This window comes from Doryrhamphus excisus, chromosome 20 (assembly GCF_030265055.1).
Source record: "Doryrhamphus excisus isolate RoL2022-K1 chromosome 20, RoL_Dexc_1.0, whole genome shotgun sequence".
Taxonomy (NCBI): Eukaryota; Metazoa; Chordata; class Actinopteri; order Syngnathiformes; family Syngnathidae; genus Doryrhamphus; species Doryrhamphus excisus.
This window is the reverse complement of record NC_080485.1, coordinates 6,938,339-6,960,842: the sequence shown is the minus strand read 5'-3', so window position 1 is coordinate 6,960,842 and position 22,504 is coordinate 6,938,339. Positions and strand designations below refer to the sequence as shown.

Below are 22,504 nucleotides of genomic sequence, written 5' to 3'. Positions count from 1 at the left end.
TCACATTTTGAGTTTGTCAGCTTAGAATGACATTTTAAAGCTTTCCTTGCACAGATGAATTGGATAAGAGCCGTTTACTGTGCATTTTGAGAGCCCAGGCTAAAAATAAATCAATCAATTCCAGTGGCTGTCTGCACATAAACCATAAACACAAAACCTAAATACTGACCTCTCTGGTTTCTGTACTCTACACACGTCTTGTATTATTTCCATATCCAGCAAGTTGAGTATAAAAATGTAAAAATCAGAAAACCTTGAGCGGCTTTTTACACAGGCTGGTTGCTAGGGACATGGCTGCTAGCAACTTTTGTCTGAAGTACAAAGCCCAAGTCATCCAACACCTGCATTTATTTATCTGCTTTGTGATATTAAATCACACCAGTAAAGCCTCTGTTTACCCTCTAACACTCCATCATTCAAGTCATTTTTAAATGCGGTGATTCTTCAAAATGTCTACTTACATTTTGTTTTTTAAAAAAACGGTGAAAGATGGCATTTGTTTCGTTCTCGTGACAAAATGCAAATGCATACGAGGCTGCTCCACTAGAGCTGACTTGAGTCCATCACAGTAATCAAAGCCTCTCACAGCTCACATTTCTTTATCAGGGATGCTCAGATTGATTTTCTCCACTCACTGTGAGTTTTGTTTGAGAGCAAAGCGTGGTGGTGTTGGTGCGGGGAGCGATAACCTACCAGCCCCGCCCCCTTGCTCTCTGCAAGATTTGCTTTATTTATCATCAGGCTGTGCTTTATGGAAATTTTGATAAATATTCTAATGGCAACAGAATTTGTTTATCTCCCCCAAATGTTTTTTAGCTCAGATGCATGTTTGACTGACAACATACTGAATGCATTTACAAAGTATGTTCAAAGTATGTACAAAAAAACAACAATGAATCAATGAATCAATGGTTAATCAGTTACCCAATTAATTTACAAATATTTTAGTAATTGACTGATCAGTTTTTGATTTAAATATGTAGTATATATATCCTCAGATTTCAGAATTTTCAAATGGCAACCTGGTGTTCGTACACTTATTTGCTCGGTCAGTTCAAATCTTGTATTTCTGAATAAAGATGCGGGAATTAAAAATTCTCCGGGTATTCCGGTTTCCGCCCACATTCCAAAAACATGCTAGGTTAATTAGTGACTCCAAATTGTCCATAGGTATGAATGTGAGTGTGAATGGTTGTTTGTCTATATGTGCCCTGTGATTGGCTGGCCACCAGTCCAGGGTGTACCCCGCCTCTCACCCGAAGAGCAATTAATCACATAGAGAAATACATTTTTATCCATCATAAGTCGGGAAGTGGCTGCACGGCGGTCGTGTGGTTAGCGTGCAGACCTCACAGCTAGGAGACCAGGGTTCAATTCCACCCTTGGCCATCTCTGTGTGGAGTTTGCATGTCTGGGGTTTTCTCTGGGTACTCCGGTTTCCTCCCACATTCCAAAAACATGCTAGGTTAATTGGCGACTCCAAATTGTCCATAGGTATGAATGTGAGTGTGAATGGTTGTTTGTCTATATGTGCCCTGTGATTGGCTGGCCACCAGTCCAGGGTGTACCCCGCCTCTCGCCTGAAGACAGCTGGGATAGGCTCCAGCACCGCCGCGACCCTCGTGAGGATAACAAACTCCACACAGAGATGGCCTAGGGTGGGATTGAACTCGAGTCTCTTTGCTGTGAGGCCTGCACGCTAACCACTCGTTCATCGTGCAGCCGTATCAATTGTTAATTTAAAAAAAACACATTTCCATCTAGATTGGAATAGTCCTAAAATTGCAAATATTATTAAAAGTTACAATGTGATTCCTGCCTACTGAATGTAATAATCATGAACATGTGAAGGTGTATTTGAATGTATGAAGAAGAAGACGAAGTCACCGAGGAGACAGCTGTTAGTTTTGCTAAATGTCCTCAATGCAAGGTAACAAGACTAGAGCTGACGTGATGTATAGAGATGAAAAAAAAAGCCTGGTTTAATATTCATGTCGCTGCACCCACAGCAACATGTGCTCATGCATATTTTTACCAGCACTCACTTGTTTGCAAAACCCTCTTGCCTGCCTCCCGGCATCCCATTTGGGATAAGGAGGAATAATGAAGTATTCACTTGTTTCAACCTTTTCTTAGCATGCGTCAAAGTGTCTCGGAGTTTGGAAGGATTGCATCGGTTGTACTGTAGCCGCTGTGGTAGGCAGGCCCGTGAGCTCATTTGTGATCCTCTTATGACTGTCACTCACTGAACTAATTATCCGTCTCCGTCTAACACACATGCAATATCGTGGCAGATCTACCATATGACTGCAGAAGGAGTCAAGTGGGCTTATGAAACAACATGATTCACTCTAGATAAGCGGTGGAAGGACTGAAGGCAAATCATTTATGGAATATTTCATCTGACCTGATCCGCTGCGTCACGCGTTTTACAGCTATGTTTGCAAAAACAAATGACACCTTCTGCAGACGGCATGGAGACGATTATATTCCGAGTGGGAATGAAAGTGTTGCCCCATCAGGGGTATGCTTGTGTGTCTAATATTACCTCCTCGTTCCTGTGAGTCATAAACAGTCAGAAATGCTGCTTTTGCTTGCCGGGTGTCATGAATAAATGATTTCCTCCTCCTCTTTCTCCTGGAGAGTACCACACATGGATGGGTGGATGAGGGTGGGGCGAGGGATGGCGGGGTGATTGACAGCGGTGTGGAATGCTCTGCATGCAGAGTAAAAAAAAAAAAAAAGTTGTTAAAACGAGGATGCAGATGCAGGCCACTCAACAGACTGTAAAGTACTCTTTATTTGAGCTGAATAAACACATTTACACGCTGATTGTAGTCTGATAATAATTAGCATGTGGGTGACTGCTAAGAGATTATGATTAGGGATTGACCGATATGGTTTTTTTCAGGCTGATGCCGATATCGATTTTTTTTCCATCACCCTTAGCTGATGGCCGATTTTTCTTGGGCCGATACTGCTTTTGCTCCCTCAATTTACATGAAAAAATTATAATGATGGGGCGGCACGGTGGTCTAGTGGTTAGCGCGCAGACCACACAGCTAGGAGACCAGGGTTCAATTCCACCCTCAGCCATCTCTGTGTGGAGTTTGCATGTTCTCCCCGTGCATGCGTGGGTTTTCTACAGATACTCCGGTTTCCTCCCACATTACAAAAACATGCTAGATTAATTGGCGACTCCAAATTGTCCATAGGTATGAATGTGAGTGTGAATGGTTGTTTGTCTATATGTGCCCTGTGATTGGCTGGTGACCAGTCCAGGGTGTACCCCGCCTCTTGTCCGAAGAGCAATTAATCACATATAGAAATACATTTTTAGCCATCATAAGTCGGGAAGTGGCTGCACGGTGGTCGTGTGGTTAGCGTGCAGACCTCACAGCTAGGAGACCAGGGTTCAATTCCACCCTCGGCCATCTCTGTGTGGAGTTTGCATGTTCTCCCCGTGCAAGCGTGGGTTTTTTCTCCAGGTAGTCCGGTTTCCTCCCACATTCCAAAAACATGCTAGGTTAATTGGCGACTCCAAATTGTCCATAGGTATGAATGTGAGTGTGAATGGTTGTTTGTCTATATGTGCCCTGTGATTGGCTGGCGACCAGTCCAGGGTGTACCCCGCCTCTCGCCTGAAGACAGCTGGGATAGGCTCCAGCACGCCCCGCGACCCTCGTGAGGAAAAAGCGGTAGAAAATGAATGAATGAATGAATGAAAATTCCAGAGTGGCATGTGACTCATGTGAAACCTCTATAGTTTGTCGATTAAAACATGCATCACGGCTGGCGACCATTCCAGGGTGTACCCCGCCTCTCGCCCGAAGACTGCTGGGATAGGCTCCAGCACCCCCGCGACCCTCATGAGGAAAAAGCGGTAGAAAATGAATGAATGAATGAACATGCATCACATCCACATGTACGAGCCTTGCCTTTATCTGCAGGTGACTTCTGTAGTGTGCAATCCCTGTGCTAAACTAACCATGAATACATCAAAAAAATTCTAATAATTCACCGCTTTTCTTTGTCTTGATGCATGGAGATGAATTCTTTCGGTTCTTACACTGATGTCTCAATCATTCAACGTCATGGGAAAGTTGAGAGTCACAATAATTGATCTCTGCAAGAGAAAAGGCTGCTGAAAAACAAAACATCTAACTCTTGTCTATTCCCGGAAAATGAGTTAGAGCTCAGTGAATAACACAGACTGTAATTCTGTTTAAAGATATCTCTACGTAAGACGGAAGGTGAGATGAGGGCTAAATTAGACCTGTGAAGAGACACGTTAGTAGTGTGTGGGTGGACATATTCACAGAGGCACAATGTTGGTAATTTAAACCTTTTTTTTACATCAGCAAATGACCCCCCCCCCCCTCCAGTGTTCAGTGGCGTTTAGACAAATTAAATAAGTTCATCTCCTGAGGAAGCAGTCAAGCACAAATGAGAGCTTTCATCTGCGTGTTATTTCCTTGTTTTTTTTCCTCTCACTTCACCAAGAAGACAAATCAGTGGAAAAAATAATGACGAGGGAGGGCAGAAGCAGCGGTGAAGTGGGCTTTTAAGGAGCGTCGAACGCATGCAGATGTGACTTTGTTTTCTCCCAGCTCTCTGAGGAAGGAGGGGGGGTGTTCTCAGAGGGACCACAGTGCGTGTTTAACTGTCAGCCTAATTGCACGAGTGCATTTTTTTTTGGGGGGGGGGGGGGGGGGGGGGGGTACGTCTTGAACAAAACGTGGAAATCTCATCTAAAAAACCGTGTCAATATTGATGATAATCGAGAAAAGCAGGTGGTTTCTCCAATCCAAAAACCTTCCACATACTCACCGCTGAATTCAAGCTCCAGGAAAACAACCGCCACTCGGCTTCAGAGTGATTTTATATTCCGTTTAAGATGTAAAAACGGACTTCAGTAGCAGAATAATGCATCTGCTGGCTGTGTTTCTTCACAGTTGTTGAGCAGACATTGAAGTTGGAAAGAGGAAAAAAATATATACTGTATATACCAGTGTTTTTCAACCTTTTTTGAGCCACGGCCCGTTTTTTTACATTGGAAAAATCTTGTGGCACACCACTAACCAAAAATGTTACAAAATGTCACCACGACCTCACACGTGCATCAATAAGTCTATCGGAGGAACAAGGTAGGTGTTGCCACACGGACCAATATTACATTGCTCTGCCAGTCTTTACACCACAGACACTCCACAGTAGCCACGTTTTTACATGACCACTTTTTCTCTTTCCGAATGACCTTTCGGGAAACAATGGTATCCATGGAAAGGAATATTCCAATCTCTTGTCTACATGCACCGTGAAAATCAACCAGAATAGTCAATAGGGCATGCCCAGTAAAACGTAAACATCAACATCACGTGATACCGGCTTCCCCAAGTTTTTCTTTCACTTGTTGGAATAACTCCGTATTGCCAGTTTTTCGTCTGTCCAGTCTTGAAATTTAGTTTGAATCAAAAACAAACTTTGCTTAGTCCAGTGCCGATTGCTGGCCTCCATTTTTAAAAGTGAAGAACGTCTGGATCTGCGTGTTACGTCATATCTGAGCATGCGCTGAAAGAACGCACCCGGGGTAAATTTAAACAGGAAAAGATCAAATTCAATCTTGCTAATATTTTATAATTAAACTCAGGACATGTTTTATATAGATATATATTTTCTTTTTTAATAAAACTGCACTTGTGAATAAAGAATAGAAGGGTTTAGATTCTGTTCCACAGATGGCGGTAATGCATCGGAAAGCTGCTTGCCAAACCGCCAATAAACAACAGAAGAAGAAAAACACCACGAAGAAGAACGCACAAGATACCTCAATCGGATTGGTTAAAGGAATATTCCATCCCCGTTCAATTCTTTCCGTTTGAGCAAATAAACCAAATTCAATTGGAATATTTGGGTCCATGTATACTATTGACATAATGGCTATTGACATAATATTTGCCAATGTTGATTAATAAATTTGGTTTCTCAAGGTACACTAGTGTGCCGCGGCACAGTGGTTGAAAATCACTGGTATATTCCATCTGTACATGGATTCAACACAATAACCGGAATGTGCGCCAGTCCCCAAAATACACAAGAAATCCCATTCATCTCTTTGACGCTTTCTTTATGAGCTGCAAGGAGTCGGTGTTGCAAATAGTACAATAATTAATCTACATGGAATCTAGGCTGCTATTACAAATACGGTAAGGCCACATCACTATTTTGCACAATGACACCTACAGTACAAACTGGGTGTGCCAGAAAACTTGTCACACATCTGCAAATAATGCAGTCAATAACCACGTTTCCATCAAGTGGCTCAGTTCCGTTCGCAACAGAAGAATTTTGCCTATCATTTACAATCCTTATATGAAACGTGAACATTTATTTCCCTTTTCTGTGCATTATAACACAAGAAAACGAGTTAATATGAGTTAGTTAACAATGCACAACAATGGGACGCTCCTATTTCGACTATGAAGCCCTCTAAAAAAATGTTGCATGATTTGATATACATGTTGTAATCATGCATTAACACGTACACTGATGATAACATGTAATAGTAGCAGTATTTTGCCGTATTTTGATTTAAAACACTACCCAAACTTCTTTCCTAGGGCGCATTGATACACATGCTAGTTCTGTCAACGACAACACTTACAATGTCCGCTCTCAATGGGATGGCTGTGTCTTCCAGCACAAGACGTGTGCTCCAGTCCTTAGGTATAAAAATGCTGATGGCAAACGAGCATCAGTCAATTATGTAAACAGTACACTGCTAGCGTTTTTTTAGTTTTTTTTGTGAGGGCTATAGCATCAAAATAGGTATTTTCCAAGGGGTCTGTGTTTAGCTAGCTTATATTAACTCATTTTCCCACGCTAGAATGCACAGAAAAGGGAAAGAAACGTGTTCATGTTTCATGGAAGGTTTGTGAATGATGGCCAAAAAAAAGTGCAGTTCCCCTTTAAATGCTTTACCATCATTCACTCATTCATTTTCTACCGCTTTTTCCTAAGGAGGGTCACGGGGGGGTGCTGGAGCCTATCCCAGCTGTTTTCAGGCGAGAGGCGGGGTACATCCTGGACTGGTCGCCAGCCAATCACAGGGCACATATAGACAAACAACCATTCACACTCACATTCATACCTATGGACAATTTGGAGTCGCCAATTAACCTAGCATGTTTTTGGAATCTGGGAGGAAACCGGAGTACCCGGAGAAAACCCATGCAAACTCCACACAGATGGGCGGGGGTGGAATTGAACCCTGGTCTCCTAGCGGTGAGGTCTGCGCGCTAACCACTAGACCGCCGTGCCGCCCGCTTTACCATTATGATTTACAATATTTTTAAATGGTGGCTATTCATTGGGTTTAGAAGTGGCAATCTGTGTTTAGATTGAGTGTTTAGCTCCTCCCTCCACTTTGTACCCCCAATAAAAAGTTAGAGAAGTGTGACCATTCCAGGGGGATGTTTTGGAACTTTTTAAGATGGGAACACAAAACTGAACTGAACTGCTTGGTGGAAATGAGGCTAATGAGTAAGTTCAAGAACAGGAAAGCAGGAGTACCAGTAATTATTCATGAATATAACGGAGCATTGTAGAACTTTGTAAAATGATGAAAAGATGACGGTACAGTCTAGTACGACCTGGTGGTCTAATTGTGAGGATTTGAACAGCTAAATCAATGAAAACATCACAGTTTGAGGTACAAAGAATGCAGAGAAGCCAAAATGTCAAAAGCATGTGTTTACGCAGTGCTGCATGTTGAGTGCGGTCCAGACCTTAGCGTCCCCAAGGACATCCACAGGGGTCCCCGCATGTCCTCTTTCTGTCCCACAGGACACGCAGCTCCTCTGCCGTGTGTTGTGGGGATGACAGCATGTCCAGGTAGCATTCTTTTTCACACAGCCAGCTGGGGTCCTGGCCAGGAGAGGAGGTCGTGTTAACATAGTCCTGGTCTCTTTGTTTTGCTCACTGAACATACTGCAAATAAGCCTCCATGTTGGAGAGATTAAACAACACGATGACAAGCAGTGGTGGGATCAAGTCACGTTGTGTTTGACCTTGGGCGTGGCGTTACCTTCACTGAAGAGGTCATGTTGTCATTGTCCTTTGTTTATACTATGTTAGCAGAGTTACTCAAAAACCACAAAACTCATTTCTACTAAACTTCATGAAAAACTGGGGCATGGTGCCTTGGAACAAGACATTGTATTTTTTCTTACGTTTGGATTTACAAAGATTTGGATTATTTTGCCAAGTGCATGCCGAATAAGAAATTCCACCACACACCCCTAATATGGGCTGCACCATTGCCCTCACACATTACTGTTTCTCAAGTGTGGATTATGCTTCTGTGTAGCCACTATGCGGTTCCCTGCAACACTATTAGGATTCTTTTATATAGGAGCTGTTCAACGTTTTCCATCGAAAAACATAGTGGACATATATTTAAAGTAGGGCTGTCAATCGATTAAAATAGAATTTAACTAATTAATTATGCTTAATTTCACTCCGGTTTCCTCCCACATTCCAAAAACATGCTAGGTTAATTGGTGACTCCAAATTGTCTATAGGTATGAATGTGAGTGTGAATGGTTGTTTGTCTATATGTGCCCATGTGTATATGTTCATCATGATTAATCACATTTTAACTCATAATGAATTGCAATTAATCACATATAGAAATACATTTTAGCCATCATAAGTCGGGAAGTGGCTGCACGGCGGTCGTGTGGTTAGCGTGCAGACCTCACAGCAAGGAGACCCAGGTTCAATCCCACCCTCGGCCATCTCTGTGTGGAGTTTGCATGTTATCCCCGTGCATGCGTGGGTTTTCTCCGGGTACTCCGGTTTCCTCCCACATTCCAAAAACATGCTAGGTTAATTGGTGACTCCAAATTGTCCATAGGTATGAATGTGAGTGTGAATGGTTGTTTGTCTATATGTGCTCTGTGATTGGCTGGCAACCAGTCCAGGGTGTACCGTGCCTCTCGCCTGAAGACAGCTGGGATAGGCTCCAGCACTCCCCCGCGACCCTCGTTAGGAGGCCCTCGTTAAAAGCGGTAGAAAATGAATGAATGAATGATGGTAAAGCATTTAAGGGGGAACTGCACTTTTTTTGGCCATCATTCACAATCCTTGAAACATGAAACATGGCTCCAGGCTCCAGCACCCCTGCAACCCTCATGAGGATAAGCGGTAGAAAATGAATGAATGAATGAAGTCGGGAAGTAAATATCTTGTAAAATTAAATCATTGTAAATTATTCCAAACACATCTAGATGACCTTATTGAGTGCATTTGTGGGGTGCACCGCTCAGAAAAACTAACTCTGGGCTCCTACTGGTGGATGGTGTGTATTCATTTAGTGCTTTTAGTTTGATGTTGTTCCTGGCTTAGTTTTACGTAATACATAATACAGAAGAGAAATTAGATCATTATAACGTACATATGTGAGGCTGATGGGATCTAAATCTTTCCCGGTGACTAGCTAGCCAGCAGATCCATTATCGTCTTCAGTCATGGTCACATTGACACATACATCGACTCCCACATACTTGTCCTCGGCTATGCCTGCCAGTAACTAGCAGCTTGTAAGCCAATTATTAGCCCACAATTAAAATCAGAAAAATTATCCGTATGCCAATGTACCACTGTATAAATGACAAATAAAAAAATGCCGGCAGTGCATGATTTATATATTTAGGAAAAATCATGTTAGCCGTGAAATTCGAAGCACAAATTGGTGAGGAACAATAAAAATCAGTGTTGACAGAAAAACAATGTTCTAAGTTCATTTAAGAACTTACCTGATACTTCTGTGGTCCAACAGCTGCCATCCATATGCCCATGCTTACGTCTTCTCCCTGTGACGACATATTTGTTAGCTCCTCTTCTGCGTGGCGATTGGTGTTTAACAGGCTACCTGGTAGGCCTTTAGACTCTCCGCATTACTGGCCAGCCACTGGACCAGGTCACGTGACACCACATAGCCGGAGCCACACGCGAAGGCCGGGTAGGCAGGACTGGCGTACTCCAGCTCCTGCCACTTCCCGATGCGATCCACTGCCCAGCTCTGCCTGAAACTGGGGCAGGAGGGAGTATTATAGCAAGTACAATGTCAGCACATCTCATGTTCACATGACCTTTATAGAGATGGTCTAAACACAGCATTAATGTAAAACCCCCGTACTTACTTTCCCCACCAAAAATGGCTGCGCTTGAGACTCTTGTGGTCGATCTTCATTAGAACCGAATCCACGTCGATGTAACAATCATCGTCAGTCTTCAGGAGCAGATTAAAGTCAGCACTTTCCACAGACCTGTCATGTGAAGTATCGCTTTCATTACTACGGCTGTTAAAACTAATTAATGTATTTTCTACCGCTTTTTCCTCACGGGGGGTGCAGGAGCCTATCCCAGCTGTCTTCAGGCGGGAGGCGGTGTACACCCTGGACTGGTTGCCAGCCAATCACAGGGCACATATAGACAAACAACCATTCACACTCACATGTTTTTGGAATGTGGGAGGAAACCGGAGTACCCGGAGAAAACCCACGCATGCACGGGGAGAACATGCAAACTCCACAGAGATGGCCGAGGGTGGAATTGAACCTGGGTCTCCGAGCTGTGAGGTCTGCACGCTAACCAATACGACCGCCTTGCAGCCACTTCCCGACTTATGATGGATAAAAATGTATTTCTATATGTGATTAATTGCAATTCATTATGAGTTAATGTGATTAATCCTGATGAAATTAATAATAATTCATTCATTCATTTTCTACCGCTTTTTCCTCACGAGGGTCGCGGGGGTGCTGGAGCCTATCCCAGCTGTCTTTGGGCGAGAGGCGGGGTACACCCTGGACTGGTCGCCAGCCAATCACAGGGCACATATAGACAAACAACCTCCACTGTATCATATAAACTAGAAATAACAGCCAAAAACGTAAAAAAAAAAAAAAAAAAGTTAAGAGCATCACAGCATGTCATAGCAATCCCCACACCATGAAAATAAAATAGCGCACAGATTTTGTTATGATTGATCAGACCCAAATATGAGAGGCCTCAGCATATGTCGGGTTAGATTCCAAGTGAGGTTCTGACAGCAGGACATTTGTTAGGCAACGACACATTTTTATTTTAGATTGCTGATTTCCTCAGAGGGCCGGACCAATTTAGAGACGAAGAGCTGAGTCATTAGCACTTGACTTACCATTTATAGAACTGAAGCAGTTTGGAAGGCACATTCCTGTAGGTGTCCACCACGTCCACGAACACCATGTCGCCGTGCCTCAGGCTCTCCTGCTGCAAGGCGGCATCCTCCTGCCTCAGCCCCGAGGCATGGTGCTCCATCCTGGCTGGACGGCCCCGCAGGAGCTCTGACAGATTGTCCCCGTCTGACACATTGGAGGTGGGAGGGGTTGGTTTGCACAGTACATAAAAAAATCCACTATCTAAAAAAGCACTAATTTGAACTACACAATGGGACTTTCGAGGGAGGCAGAATGGATAGTGATGTGTGAGGAGTTATACGGCAAATCTGATATGGTTTTCCCAAAAGTACCTCAAACTTGTTTTCAGATGAACTAAAACATAACACAAAAGTGTGAAATCAATGAGACGGCAATCAATAATACAGCAAAACAAGATGAGAGGTTGGTTGGTCCTCAGGCAAAAAAAAAAAAAGATTTATAACAAGGTTTTGAAATGTTTACACTGGGAAATATTTCAGAATTAAGACCAACCATAGATGGTGAAGGTGAATCCTCCAGCCAAACCAGGAAATCCAAGAGCGCTTCTATGGGGCAGGATGCCTTCTGCAATCTGTGGATGAAACAAGCAGCAGGAGTGAGCTAACTTATTAAGATTTAATGCTCATCCCATTCATCTACAGCAGGGGTCTCAAACTCAATTTACTTGGGGGCCACTGGAGCTAGGGTCTGGGTGAGACTGGGCCGCATCAGGTTTTCCCCCCCAAAAAAACGCATTTAGTAAAAACAGAAAAATATACAAACTTTCAGTGCTTTGGTTCCGATTTTCGACAATAAGAGCTCTGATAAAACATTCCACTGTTCTCAAATATCTTAATTTTTATTTTTCTGCACAAAATAAGATGAAAAATAAATAAATCAAGAATAAAGAAAATCAATCAATCAGTAATAAATAAATATAATAATAATAAAACGGCAAATAATAAAAACTTAAGAAACCACATATAGTTGGTGGGTAGACAAATTATTTTTTTCAGATTAAAATGAACAAAGCATTATTAGAGCCCTGTAGACATGACAAAACACGACTATAGTCACATTTATACTCTTTTTATTTACAACATATTGCGCAACTGCAGGGTCTTGAGACACATGCTAACTCACAAACTAGAGAGCTAGCGACCTAAACAGTAGCCTCCAAGTTATTTCCTTTAAACTTAAAAAGCCAAAAACTTACCACTTCCACACGGATAGGGAGGATAACTACTAACAGTTATTTAACCTTTAACATGAACATTAACCAAATGTAATAATTTTTTCTGGGTACATGATACCATACAGCATCCATATCAAACTTGCGCGGGCCGCACTAACATTAAACTTTCATATCATGGCGGGGGCCTCAAACTCGTGTTCTGCGGGCCACATTTGGCCCGCGGGCCGCGTGTTTGAGACCACTGATCTACAGCAAATGCAAGAAAGAACATACGGAGGAGAACTTGAGGACGCCTCCTCCATCATTGAGCTGCACACAAGATGAGTTGACTGTGGTCAGTCCGTCGGAGTCCGAACTCTCCCACACCAGCGTCCCCTCAAAACCCTGAATGGCACATTTTTTTGTCTCATGACTTCATGTTGCAAAAAAAACTTGTATTGAATTCCCAACACACCTTGGGCAAGATGAACTGCTCCACTGGTTTGTACCATATGCCGCTCATGAGTGTGCCTGTGTTGACGGCGCTGAAGCGAGCCGTCACCACAGCCTCCTGTCGAAAGCACGCAGCTATTCATTAGGACACCGTGTTCATCTTCGTGTTGTCGACAAAACAACAAAGTACGTACCTCCTGATCCAACTGGAGGAGCTTCACTGTCACGTTGCTCTGAAGTTCAGGCTGGGTGCGGCGGGGAAACACCCCCAACCTGGTGATCACCACCGGGTGGAGAACCTTAAAATCCAGCGCAACAGCAGACACATCAGAGGGGACAAGCACCGCAGCGTCGGACACCATCACGATTTCTCTCTCCGTTTCCTGCCCTGCCACTGAGTCAGACAAAGAAGAGAAAACACGAGTATGATTACTATGCTTGCATGCAGAGGTCTCTTTTGTTTGGCCAAAGGAAGACTTTGGTGATTTCTCAGGGAAAATGCATTACTGACACTCTGCGAGTGTGTAGATCAGGGGTCTCAAACACGCGGCCCGCGGGCCAAATGTGGCCCGCAGGACACTAGTTTGAGGCCCCCGCCTTGATATGAAAGTTTAATGTTAGTGCGGCCTGCGCAAGTTTGATATGGATGCTTTATGGTATCATGTACCCAGAAAAAATTATTACGTTTGATTAATGTTCATGTTAAAGGTTAAATAACTGTTAATAGTTATCCTCCCTATCCGTGTGGAAGTGGTAAGTTTTTGGCTATTTAAGTTTAAAGGAAATAACTTCAAGGCTACCGTTTAGGTCGCTAGTTCTCTAGTTTGCGAGTTAGCATGTGTCTCAAGACCCTGCAGTTGCGCAATATGTTGTAAATAAAAAGAGTATAAATGTGACTATAGTCGTGTTTTGTCATGTCTACAGGGCTCTAATAATGCTTTGTTCATTTTAATCTGAAAAAAAATAATTTGTCTACCCACCAACTATATGTGGTTTCTTGAGTTTTTATTATTTGCCATTTTATTATTATTATTATATTTATTTATTTATTACTGATTGATTGATTTTCTTTATTCTTGATTTGTTTTTTTATTTTTCATCTTATTTTGTGTAGAAAAATAAAAAGTAAGATATTTGAGAATAGTGGAATATTTTATCAGAGATTTTATTGTAGAAAATTGGAACCAAAGCAAAGTTTTTTAATTTTTTTTGTTTTTAATAAATGCGTTTTTTTTGTTGTTTTTTTTGGAAAACCTGATGCGGCCCAGTCTCACCCAGACCCGAGCTCCAGTCTTCTTCATGTCACAAAATGATGACGCACAAACGGGCTGAAACAGGCACAAAGAAAGCATTTGATCGTGCTAGCGAGTGCAAACACAGACTGCTGTAGCACTCACTGGCACCCTAGTTTATCCGTGATCGTAATCATGAAAGTTGCGTTTTCCGCATGTCGACTGTTCACCAACAACCGCAGCTGACTGCTGTCATATGTCAAAGTAACGTTTATGATGTGGATAACACATGCAATCAACCTACGCTGATACTAAAATATAATGTGTATGCGGTACATAACATAATTTATTCTGTTTTGAGTGGCATCCAAGCCATGATATTGACTTTTAAAAAGCAAAACACACTGTGAAGGACATAAACATAGCATAAACATAAACATTGAGAGCAGTATGCAAATGTAAACACAGCAGTAGAGGATTGTAGACCTTACAAAAAGCACATCAAAGCTAACAGTTTAAAAGCAAACACTGCGCAATGTAGTGGAATATGATCAACACTGCAGTGCAAAGACTGGACCTTTCATCTGTAAAACACTTTTACTGGAATCATCTAATCATGTGACCCTCCGTCTGTGGCACCTAGCTTCCATGCTTGAGGGTAAACTTCTCCTAGGTTTCTTTGGTCTGATAATGGTGATTATTTCACGCCGTGGATCGTGAGCCACATGCAGCTCTTTGCACCGTGACCGCGTTGCATCAGTAACACCATTTTAGTGAGAATGTGCTCTGAAGTGAAACAATACACGCTTTCTCTACAAATATCTGATGGAATACTTTGCATCTTTGAGAGATCAAATGGTGGAATGATGTGCTTGAGACTGTTGCTATACTCAGTCCACCTACACACAGATCAACTCCAAAATGAAAGCGCAAATGCAAAAAAAAAAAAAAACATACATAAAGAGTACAGAGAATGAGTACATGTTGGCAGGTCTGAAAATGTAACTATAAAATGGTTAGCGCTATACACTTGGTCACTTGAACTTTATTGTAAACTTCATCAGCAGGTACAATCATCATTACACGTCCAGCTCACTTTCGGTCATGTGTCTCCCTTAAATCGTTCCCCGTGCAACCTGTGTTAACCAGGAACCTTGACATTGCAATCCTATTGGAGCAGGCGCTATTGTCTTATTTCTTAAATTCAATATCATGTTTTGCAATTTTTTGTGGTGGGTTATTTTCCAGCCGTATTGTAGGTTTCCATTCTTTAAGAACCTGGGAAGTGACCTGCTGGCTATAGTTGACTTAAGCTGAGTGCTAGCAACAGTTTAGCAGTGTAGAGAGCGGCCGACAGCAGCTCCTGTGTGAATGTGTTCTCTGCTTGTTAAATGCAATTGAAGTGCATCGTGAGTCTCTGCTTAAACTGCGGCAGTCGAGTAGTATTCTAAACTGGTGTTGAGATGGTAGTAACGTTACATTGATGACGTACGCTGTCTATGCTAATGATGGCTTATTTGCTATCGTCTTATTTCATAAATTCAATATCATGTTTTGCAATTTTTTGTGGTGGGTTATTTTCCAGCCGTATTGTAGGTTTCCAGCTTTTAAAAACCTGGGAAGTGACCTGCTGGCTATAGTTGACTTAAGCTGAGTGCTAGCAACAGTTTAGCAGTGTAGAGAGCGGCCGACAGCAGCTCCTGTGTGAATGTGTTCTCTGCTTTTAAATGCAATTGAAGTGCATTGTGAGTCTCTGCTTAAACTGAGGCAGTCGAGTAGTATTCTACACTGGTCTCGAGATAGTAGTAACGTTACATTGATGACATACGCTGTCTATGCTAATGATGGCTTATTTGCTATTATTATGTCTGCCGTATTGGGTAATACAAGGGTAAAGCTGGCTATATGGGTGTGGTTTCATGTTTTTCATTTTAGCACAAGTTTACAGAGTGTTTTGTACAGTCTATGTCAGAAGACAATAATAGAAGAGCTCCTTGACATTTTGTGTTAACAGATAGGACCTGTGGGGATGACCTGAAAGAGAGCTTTATGACTGTTATTGAGCAGGCAATTTGCTGTGGCAACGGTGTGATGGCATCCATAAATGCACTCGCAGGGACATGTCAGGAAGATCACATTTGTGGACAAAGAGCAGATATGGCCAAAAAAAATGTTTCCGTAACTCTGCTGCCTCACCATTCTTTAAGAATGTGTCTGTTAAGTATGTTTGGCCATGACTGTAAACCGGAACATAAATGCGGAAAAACACGTCTCACTCCTTAACCTTCCTCTTGTGTTAGCTTTCTGGTATCATCTCTTATGTTAACGGGTCGGTTTTGACCCATGTATTAAATCAGCTATAAAATACACTAAAAACAATAAGTTACCATCAAATTTGCTTCTCATCTCTTGGTTACCTTCTTAGGCTTCCTCATCCATGAAAATGTTGGTTTTAATACTTTTGGTTTGGGCATGTAGGCCTTTTTTTGTCACTATACTCTTCGATTTCAATTTCCAAAAGTGTTTGAAATAGAGTTGAAATAGAGTTTCCTGACAATTTTTTTTTGTTTTATTTTGTTGAAAGAGTTTCCTGACAATTTTTTGTTTTGTTTTATTTTGTTGAAATAGAGTTTCCTGACAAAGCCTTGATGCAATAAACAAATGTTATGTGGTTCTTTTTATGCATTAAAATGTAAAACGGGTCGGTGTCAAACCTAACACAATAGGAAGGTTAAAAGCACTGTTCTAATTGGTCGAACTTTTGTGCTTAAGCGACTAATTACGAAATATTTTTCAGTGTGATTTTCTGGTTTGTATCTTAAAATCTGCAAAATGTATGTTTTCTGCTTAGTGGGATTACCTTTTGTGTACATTTTAAGGATTATTTTACAAAGAGCCTATCACTACATGTAGCCTTTTATGCATTTCTAATACAATACTTCTGAGTTCATGTATTTTTTATTAGCTGATGTGAAATATTGTTTATTTATTTTTCTTTGGCCCAAACAAACAGATTCATCAATGCCACACAAAGCAAGAAAAACACTGCAATTTTTCCCTAAAATTGCTTCAAGGGTAACTCATTTGTCTTATACTATACCTCCATTCTGACTGTTATTAACATAAACCTTATCGCATGCTGGCAGGAATAGCATTAGCCTTAATTAGCATTCAGACAGCCAGCTAGATGAGTTTATCATCAGTCAAAAAGTGGTGACAGAAATCCATCATTTACATTAATTAATAACAATTCAGGACACATTCAATCAATATCATTTAAAACAAAAAAGTGTGGCTTTTTTTTTTTTTACACATTCTGAGGTTATTTATTGCATATAGGCCAGTGTAACTTTTTACCCTCTACCTGACGGCAGCAGGTGGAGGGTGGCGTGAGGAGGGTCCGTGATTAGGGTGACCTTCCAAATCAGCAGGTGTATCATTTGGATAAGTGAGCTTGGGGTGAACCAATTATTTTTGCTATGCTGTTCTGACGTACTGGAGAGTTTTGTTTTGGTTTATGGTGGCGGAGGACGCTATACCAGGAAAAACGTTGAACGCTGAAGGTGAGACCGACTCGAATAACGAAGGGAGGGTTCCACAGCGGATGAAGAACGCTATGGTGCGAGACTCTTTGTGTTCCATCCTTGCATGTAAACACTGTGGATCACATACACAACAATGGATACTACATATGTTCCCCATCACTGAAATCATATAGCAAATAGATGTCATCACTGAAATTCATTCATTCTTTTTCTACCGCTTTTCCTCACGGGGGTCGCGGGGGTGCTGGAGCCTATCCCAGCTGTCTTCGGGCTGAAGAAAAATGATGGCTATTATAATGGGAAATACAATTGAATGCGACTTTAGGGGTGTTATTTAATGTCCAGAGTTTGTTTGGTTTGTTTTTAAAAACCATATAAAAAGGTCATCGACAAGCTTTCTATGCCAGGAAAAAATGTGATTTGTTCATAAGGAATCCTACTTTGGAATAATTCACTTATCACAGTCGGGTCTGGAACCAATGAACTTAAAGGATTTCTGTATATCTATAATGTACAAAAAAATGTGTTCTGTTCAGTGAGCATCAAAGCCCAAACTCGGTGTTCCCCATACACTCATGCAGCCCACCATAAGTACATTTGGACCGCCACAAATAGATCTGACGCTCCCCATTCGCCCTCGCTCATAGACACATTATAATGGGACTGTGAATGTGGCTTGTTGTTCCAACGACAAACAATAGATGGCAGCGTTACTCTGCTTCTTAATATATTGTACCTCATACTCGGGTTGGCCGATATATCGATATTTTTTAAAATATTGATATTTATTTGAAGCACGATAGAAAAAACAAGCACATCCTTCATATAGTAGTGCTTTATTTATTACTTATTGTTTTTGTACCAATACATTGACTTAACTTTTTCTATATTTATTATAAAAAATTGAATATATTATTTTATTTCAGTGGCTATTTCTCTATTGTTTACATTTTAATAAAACTTTGCACACTTATTTGGCTTTGACTTTTGTCTAAAATCAGTTTATGGAAAAAGTATTGAGATATATGTATGGCAATATTCTACCTAAATACATCAGGATATGAGTTTTGGTCCATATCGCCCAGACCTACCTCATACCCACCTGGCCTGCCAGAGAATAAGAACATGTAGCACATGAGAGATCTTGAGTTGCTTTACTATAGCTACAGCAACAGCTTTGCTGCTACATGGAGCAAGTATTCAGACCCCAGAAATTCTGTTTTACAAAAAAAAGTCACCAGCAACAAATCTTGAGACTTTTTTCTGGTCGTATTGGACCCACGCAACCCACCACCACAAATACATCAACTTGTGTACTTTTTATAAAGCGTATTGTGTGTTGTGTGGGGCATAGCTTAGGCATAGCCCACAATAATGTGACATTTAAGGCTCACAATATCACAGACTGCATTACAAAGACTGCACCGTTAAGTAAGCCCCCCTAATATACTGGTAGAGGAAAAACTGTCGGCGTAATATAGCCATAGTCCCTATGATTACCGTAATGGCACATACATCAAGCACAGTCTCGAGCTTCAGAAAGCAGTGAAATTAACAGTTAAGGCTTACGGTAATTTAAAAATTGTATCACAAATCCTTTTGGCAGCGACCGCTTTGTTGTTAATAATAATAATAATACTTCAACGTAGTTTGCCCGTGTCCGCAAATCCAGTTCTGATAGCTGTAATTATGTTTTCTTCTAGTAGTTGCGTCTCAGAGAAGGTGAGACATAAACAACTATACCTTCTAACTGCAAGCCTGTTCAATTATTCCAGTGCTTCACTTTATACGTCACAGTCGAAGCTGAAGCTGTGACATTGACTGTGTATTTCCTTCTATGGTCCTGGCTATGGGAAGGAAAAGCAGGATGTCCTTGAGCTGTAGGTGAATAGGAATAAAAGGCGTTTTTACTTCTATTCAGAAGATGCATTCATTTGCTTCCTGAGACTCCCGCCTCCGCTCGGTACCGACAATTGGACATGCGAGCAATAGGTTGCATTTAAAAGCAACACATGACATTTATGTTACCTGGCGCTGTGATGTTGAGTAGAGAGCAGGAGTAAGGATCCTCTCTGTCCTCCTCTGGGATGGGACACCCATGTTTTCCCAGGATAAACTTCACCCCCACTCTGAAACAAGGACATAAAATTGTCTTTTAAAAAAAAAAAAAAGTGAGTCCATCTATCCCCTCCTTGTTACCATGGTTACAATGGGATTGCTATAGGCCATCACATCCCATCTGTGAATAGGCTGCACAGGGTGAAGGATGTGGACAATATTGGCCGCTAGTCAAGTAAAGAAAATAAGTTTGGTTATTTGTTGCCGGCTGCAGGCATTATTTTCACTTCAGGAATGCGGCCAAAGGGGAAATAAATAAAGCATAGTGGAGGTCATTTTTCCTGACCTGTGCTGGAAGTGAGGGTGATGGCGCAAGTAGCCCAGCCAGGTGTCCCTTATAGCTTGTCGCAGCTTGTAATGATGCCTGGCTGACAGAACTCCCACCAGAACTTCATAGAATGGTACCACCCCATCTGCATTGGACACAAGCCACTCGGTGTGAGCAGAGATGAGCTAATGGCGAAATGTGACATATTTAAAAATGGCTGACGAATGAATTGTTTGACTCATTTAAAACGATAAAGGTTGCCGCCAAGCAACGCCCCTATTTCGCTCAGTCACAGTATTTTACAACATAAAACAAAGCAATACTTTTGTAATAATAAGTAGATATACTAACCGCTAATACAGTGTTAGCTACACAAACTTAAAAAACAAGTCAAGCGGCTCGGTAAAGTTAGCCAAAAAGTAGGTGCCGAATCCCGGCCAAAGTACCCGAGAGCGAGTCGTTGTCCAGCGGGGTGGAAGACCGTCGGCGATCCAACCACAAGTGCACCAGTACGGCGAGAGCACAGGGCAGAAGAACCAGCGCTAGCCTCCGCATGGACGGAGCCCTTCATTCAGCCGGAGTGGCGCCGAGCTTAAGCAGAGCAGAGCGTTCTCCCGGGTTGAAGCGAACCGCACTGAGGACCGTTCCGAGTGGGAGCTTCATTTGAGTTTCGCAGCTCTCTCGGCGGTGCACACAGCACCGCCTCATGTCTGCCTCCGCTGAGAAGAGAGCTGCACCAATGGGAGGCGAGGAGTCTTGCCGAGGTGCATTATGGGACTTTGCGTCCATATGTTATCCGTTATACTGACGATACAAAAAACTATTATATTGAGAAAACCAACAACAGCAGTAATAATTATAAACAATAATAATTATTATTATTGTTATTATTGTATACTGTATATATTTTATATCTGTCTTACAAGTGTATATAGCGAGCTAGCAAAGTTGCTATATAGCAAGCTAGCTATTCAGCTAGCTGGTTATGAACAATTTGTTAAAGGGGACCTATTATGCTTTTTCCACTGTTCTGACCTATAAATATAGTTAGAATTGTATATTTTTGCCTTAAATGATGCAAATGTTTCAGATAATGAGGTTTACTCATTTGGAAGTGAGTCCTGAAAGAAGTTTGAGAGGGCTCAAAACGCTCGGGTTTCAAAACCGCGTGGTAAAACTGCCCCTTTGTGATGTCACAGAGAGGGCGGACTTCCTTATATGGGCGTGTCTGTAAACCGGATTGCTAGCAAAGCCACATTTGTTTACAATTCTTAACAAAGCTAACAGAGGTCCCGTTGTTCAATGGTCATGGGCACACCGGAAAACCACAAGTGGCTGTTTTGTGTTTTTAAACTAAACTAAATTATTATTATTATTATTATAAACAAAATTATTGAACCTCTCAGGAAGGGATTATGGACACTAAATTTAAAAAGATATGTTGGTCAGTTTTGAGCTGATAATCAGTCTAAATATGTTTATTGTGTTTATTGTGACTGCTAGCTATGATGTTATCAGCCCATAATGCATTTCACACCAGCAAGATGGCGCCACATTTAAACATCATTATGTTATTGATAGGACTTGGTGGCCCAGTGTTGACATTTTTTCATTCCAAATCATCTAACCAGTACATTCATTCATTCATTTTCTACCGCCAATTAACCTAGCATGTTTTTGGAATGTGGGAGGAAACCGGAGTACCCGGAGAAAACCCACGCATGCACGGGGAGAACATGCAAACTCCACACAGAGATGGTCGAGGGTGGAATTGAACCCGGATCTCGTAGCTGTGAGGTCTGCACACGAACCACACGACCACCGTGCAGCCCCTAACCAGTACATTTCTGTCATAATTAGAAGAAGAGTAAAAGATGGCTTACAAGGCGTACCTTTGAGATGGCAACACAACTTTCCGGAGTACTGCACATGAATCTTTGAAACGTTGCGTGTTGGAGAGTGACATGTGAGCCAAATGTCTCCTGACAGACAGCCAGCTGTTGTCCTGGAGAGGCGGCGAGGGGCCACCATGAGTGGCTGCCTCCGTGCTGGTACGCTTTTCATTGACTTGGAAGTGTTACTTTCAACGACCTGCTCCACATTTTTGGACTCCCAAGATAAAAGGTGCTAAATCTGGACTAGTTTGCTAATGATATTGTTCTATATCAAAATTGCATCTGTTTATACAATAGATATAGGCATTTTTGCTGAAATATAATATTTAAAATGTGGAAATGTATAAGTTCCAATTTTTTATCTGTCAAGCAATAAACAAGAAAAATCGATTTAATATCTTACAAAAAACAAGTTAAAGTATCCCTTAAAACAACAACTTCCCTTTAATCAGAACAAATCTGAAAGAAACAAACACAATTCAGAGAGATTTCTGCAAACAAAAACAAAACATTCATTCATTTCATTCATTTTCTACCACTTACCACCTGGACTGGTCGCCAGCCAATCACAGGGCA

General features: G+C 41.7%; 1 protein-coding gene across 2 annotated transcripts; it reads right to left on the bottom strand.

Annotated features, from left to right (window-relative positions):
- Positions 1-4,770: 4,770 nt before the first annotated feature.
- Positions 4,771-20,759, bottom strand: b3galnt2 (beta-1,3-N-acetylgalactosaminyltransferase 2). 2 transcript variants are annotated; one of them, XM_058058071.1, is made up of 12 exons: positions 20,480-20,738; positions 20,052-20,178; positions 19,676-19,776; positions 13,065-13,264; positions 12,893-12,988; positions 12,712-12,822; positions 11,757-11,835; positions 11,225-11,408; positions 10,206-10,331; positions 9,935-10,094; positions 9,819-9,875; positions 4,771-7,926 (listed from the first exon to the last, which is right to left on the bottom strand). In XM_058058071.1, the coding sequence occupies exons 1-12, from the start codon at positions 20,586-20,588 to the stop codon at positions 7,789-7,791; spliced, it is 1,488 nt and encodes a 495-aa protein (XP_057914054.1). In that variant the 5' UTR covers positions 20,589-20,738; the 3' UTR covers positions 4,771-7,788. The 2 variants fall into 2 exon arrangements, with proteins under 2 accessions (XP_057914054.1, XP_057914055.1); XM_058058072.1 differs by lacking the exon at positions 20,052-20,178 and having other exon boundaries at positions 20,480-20,759.
- Positions 20,760-22,504: the final 1,745 nt, after the last annotated feature.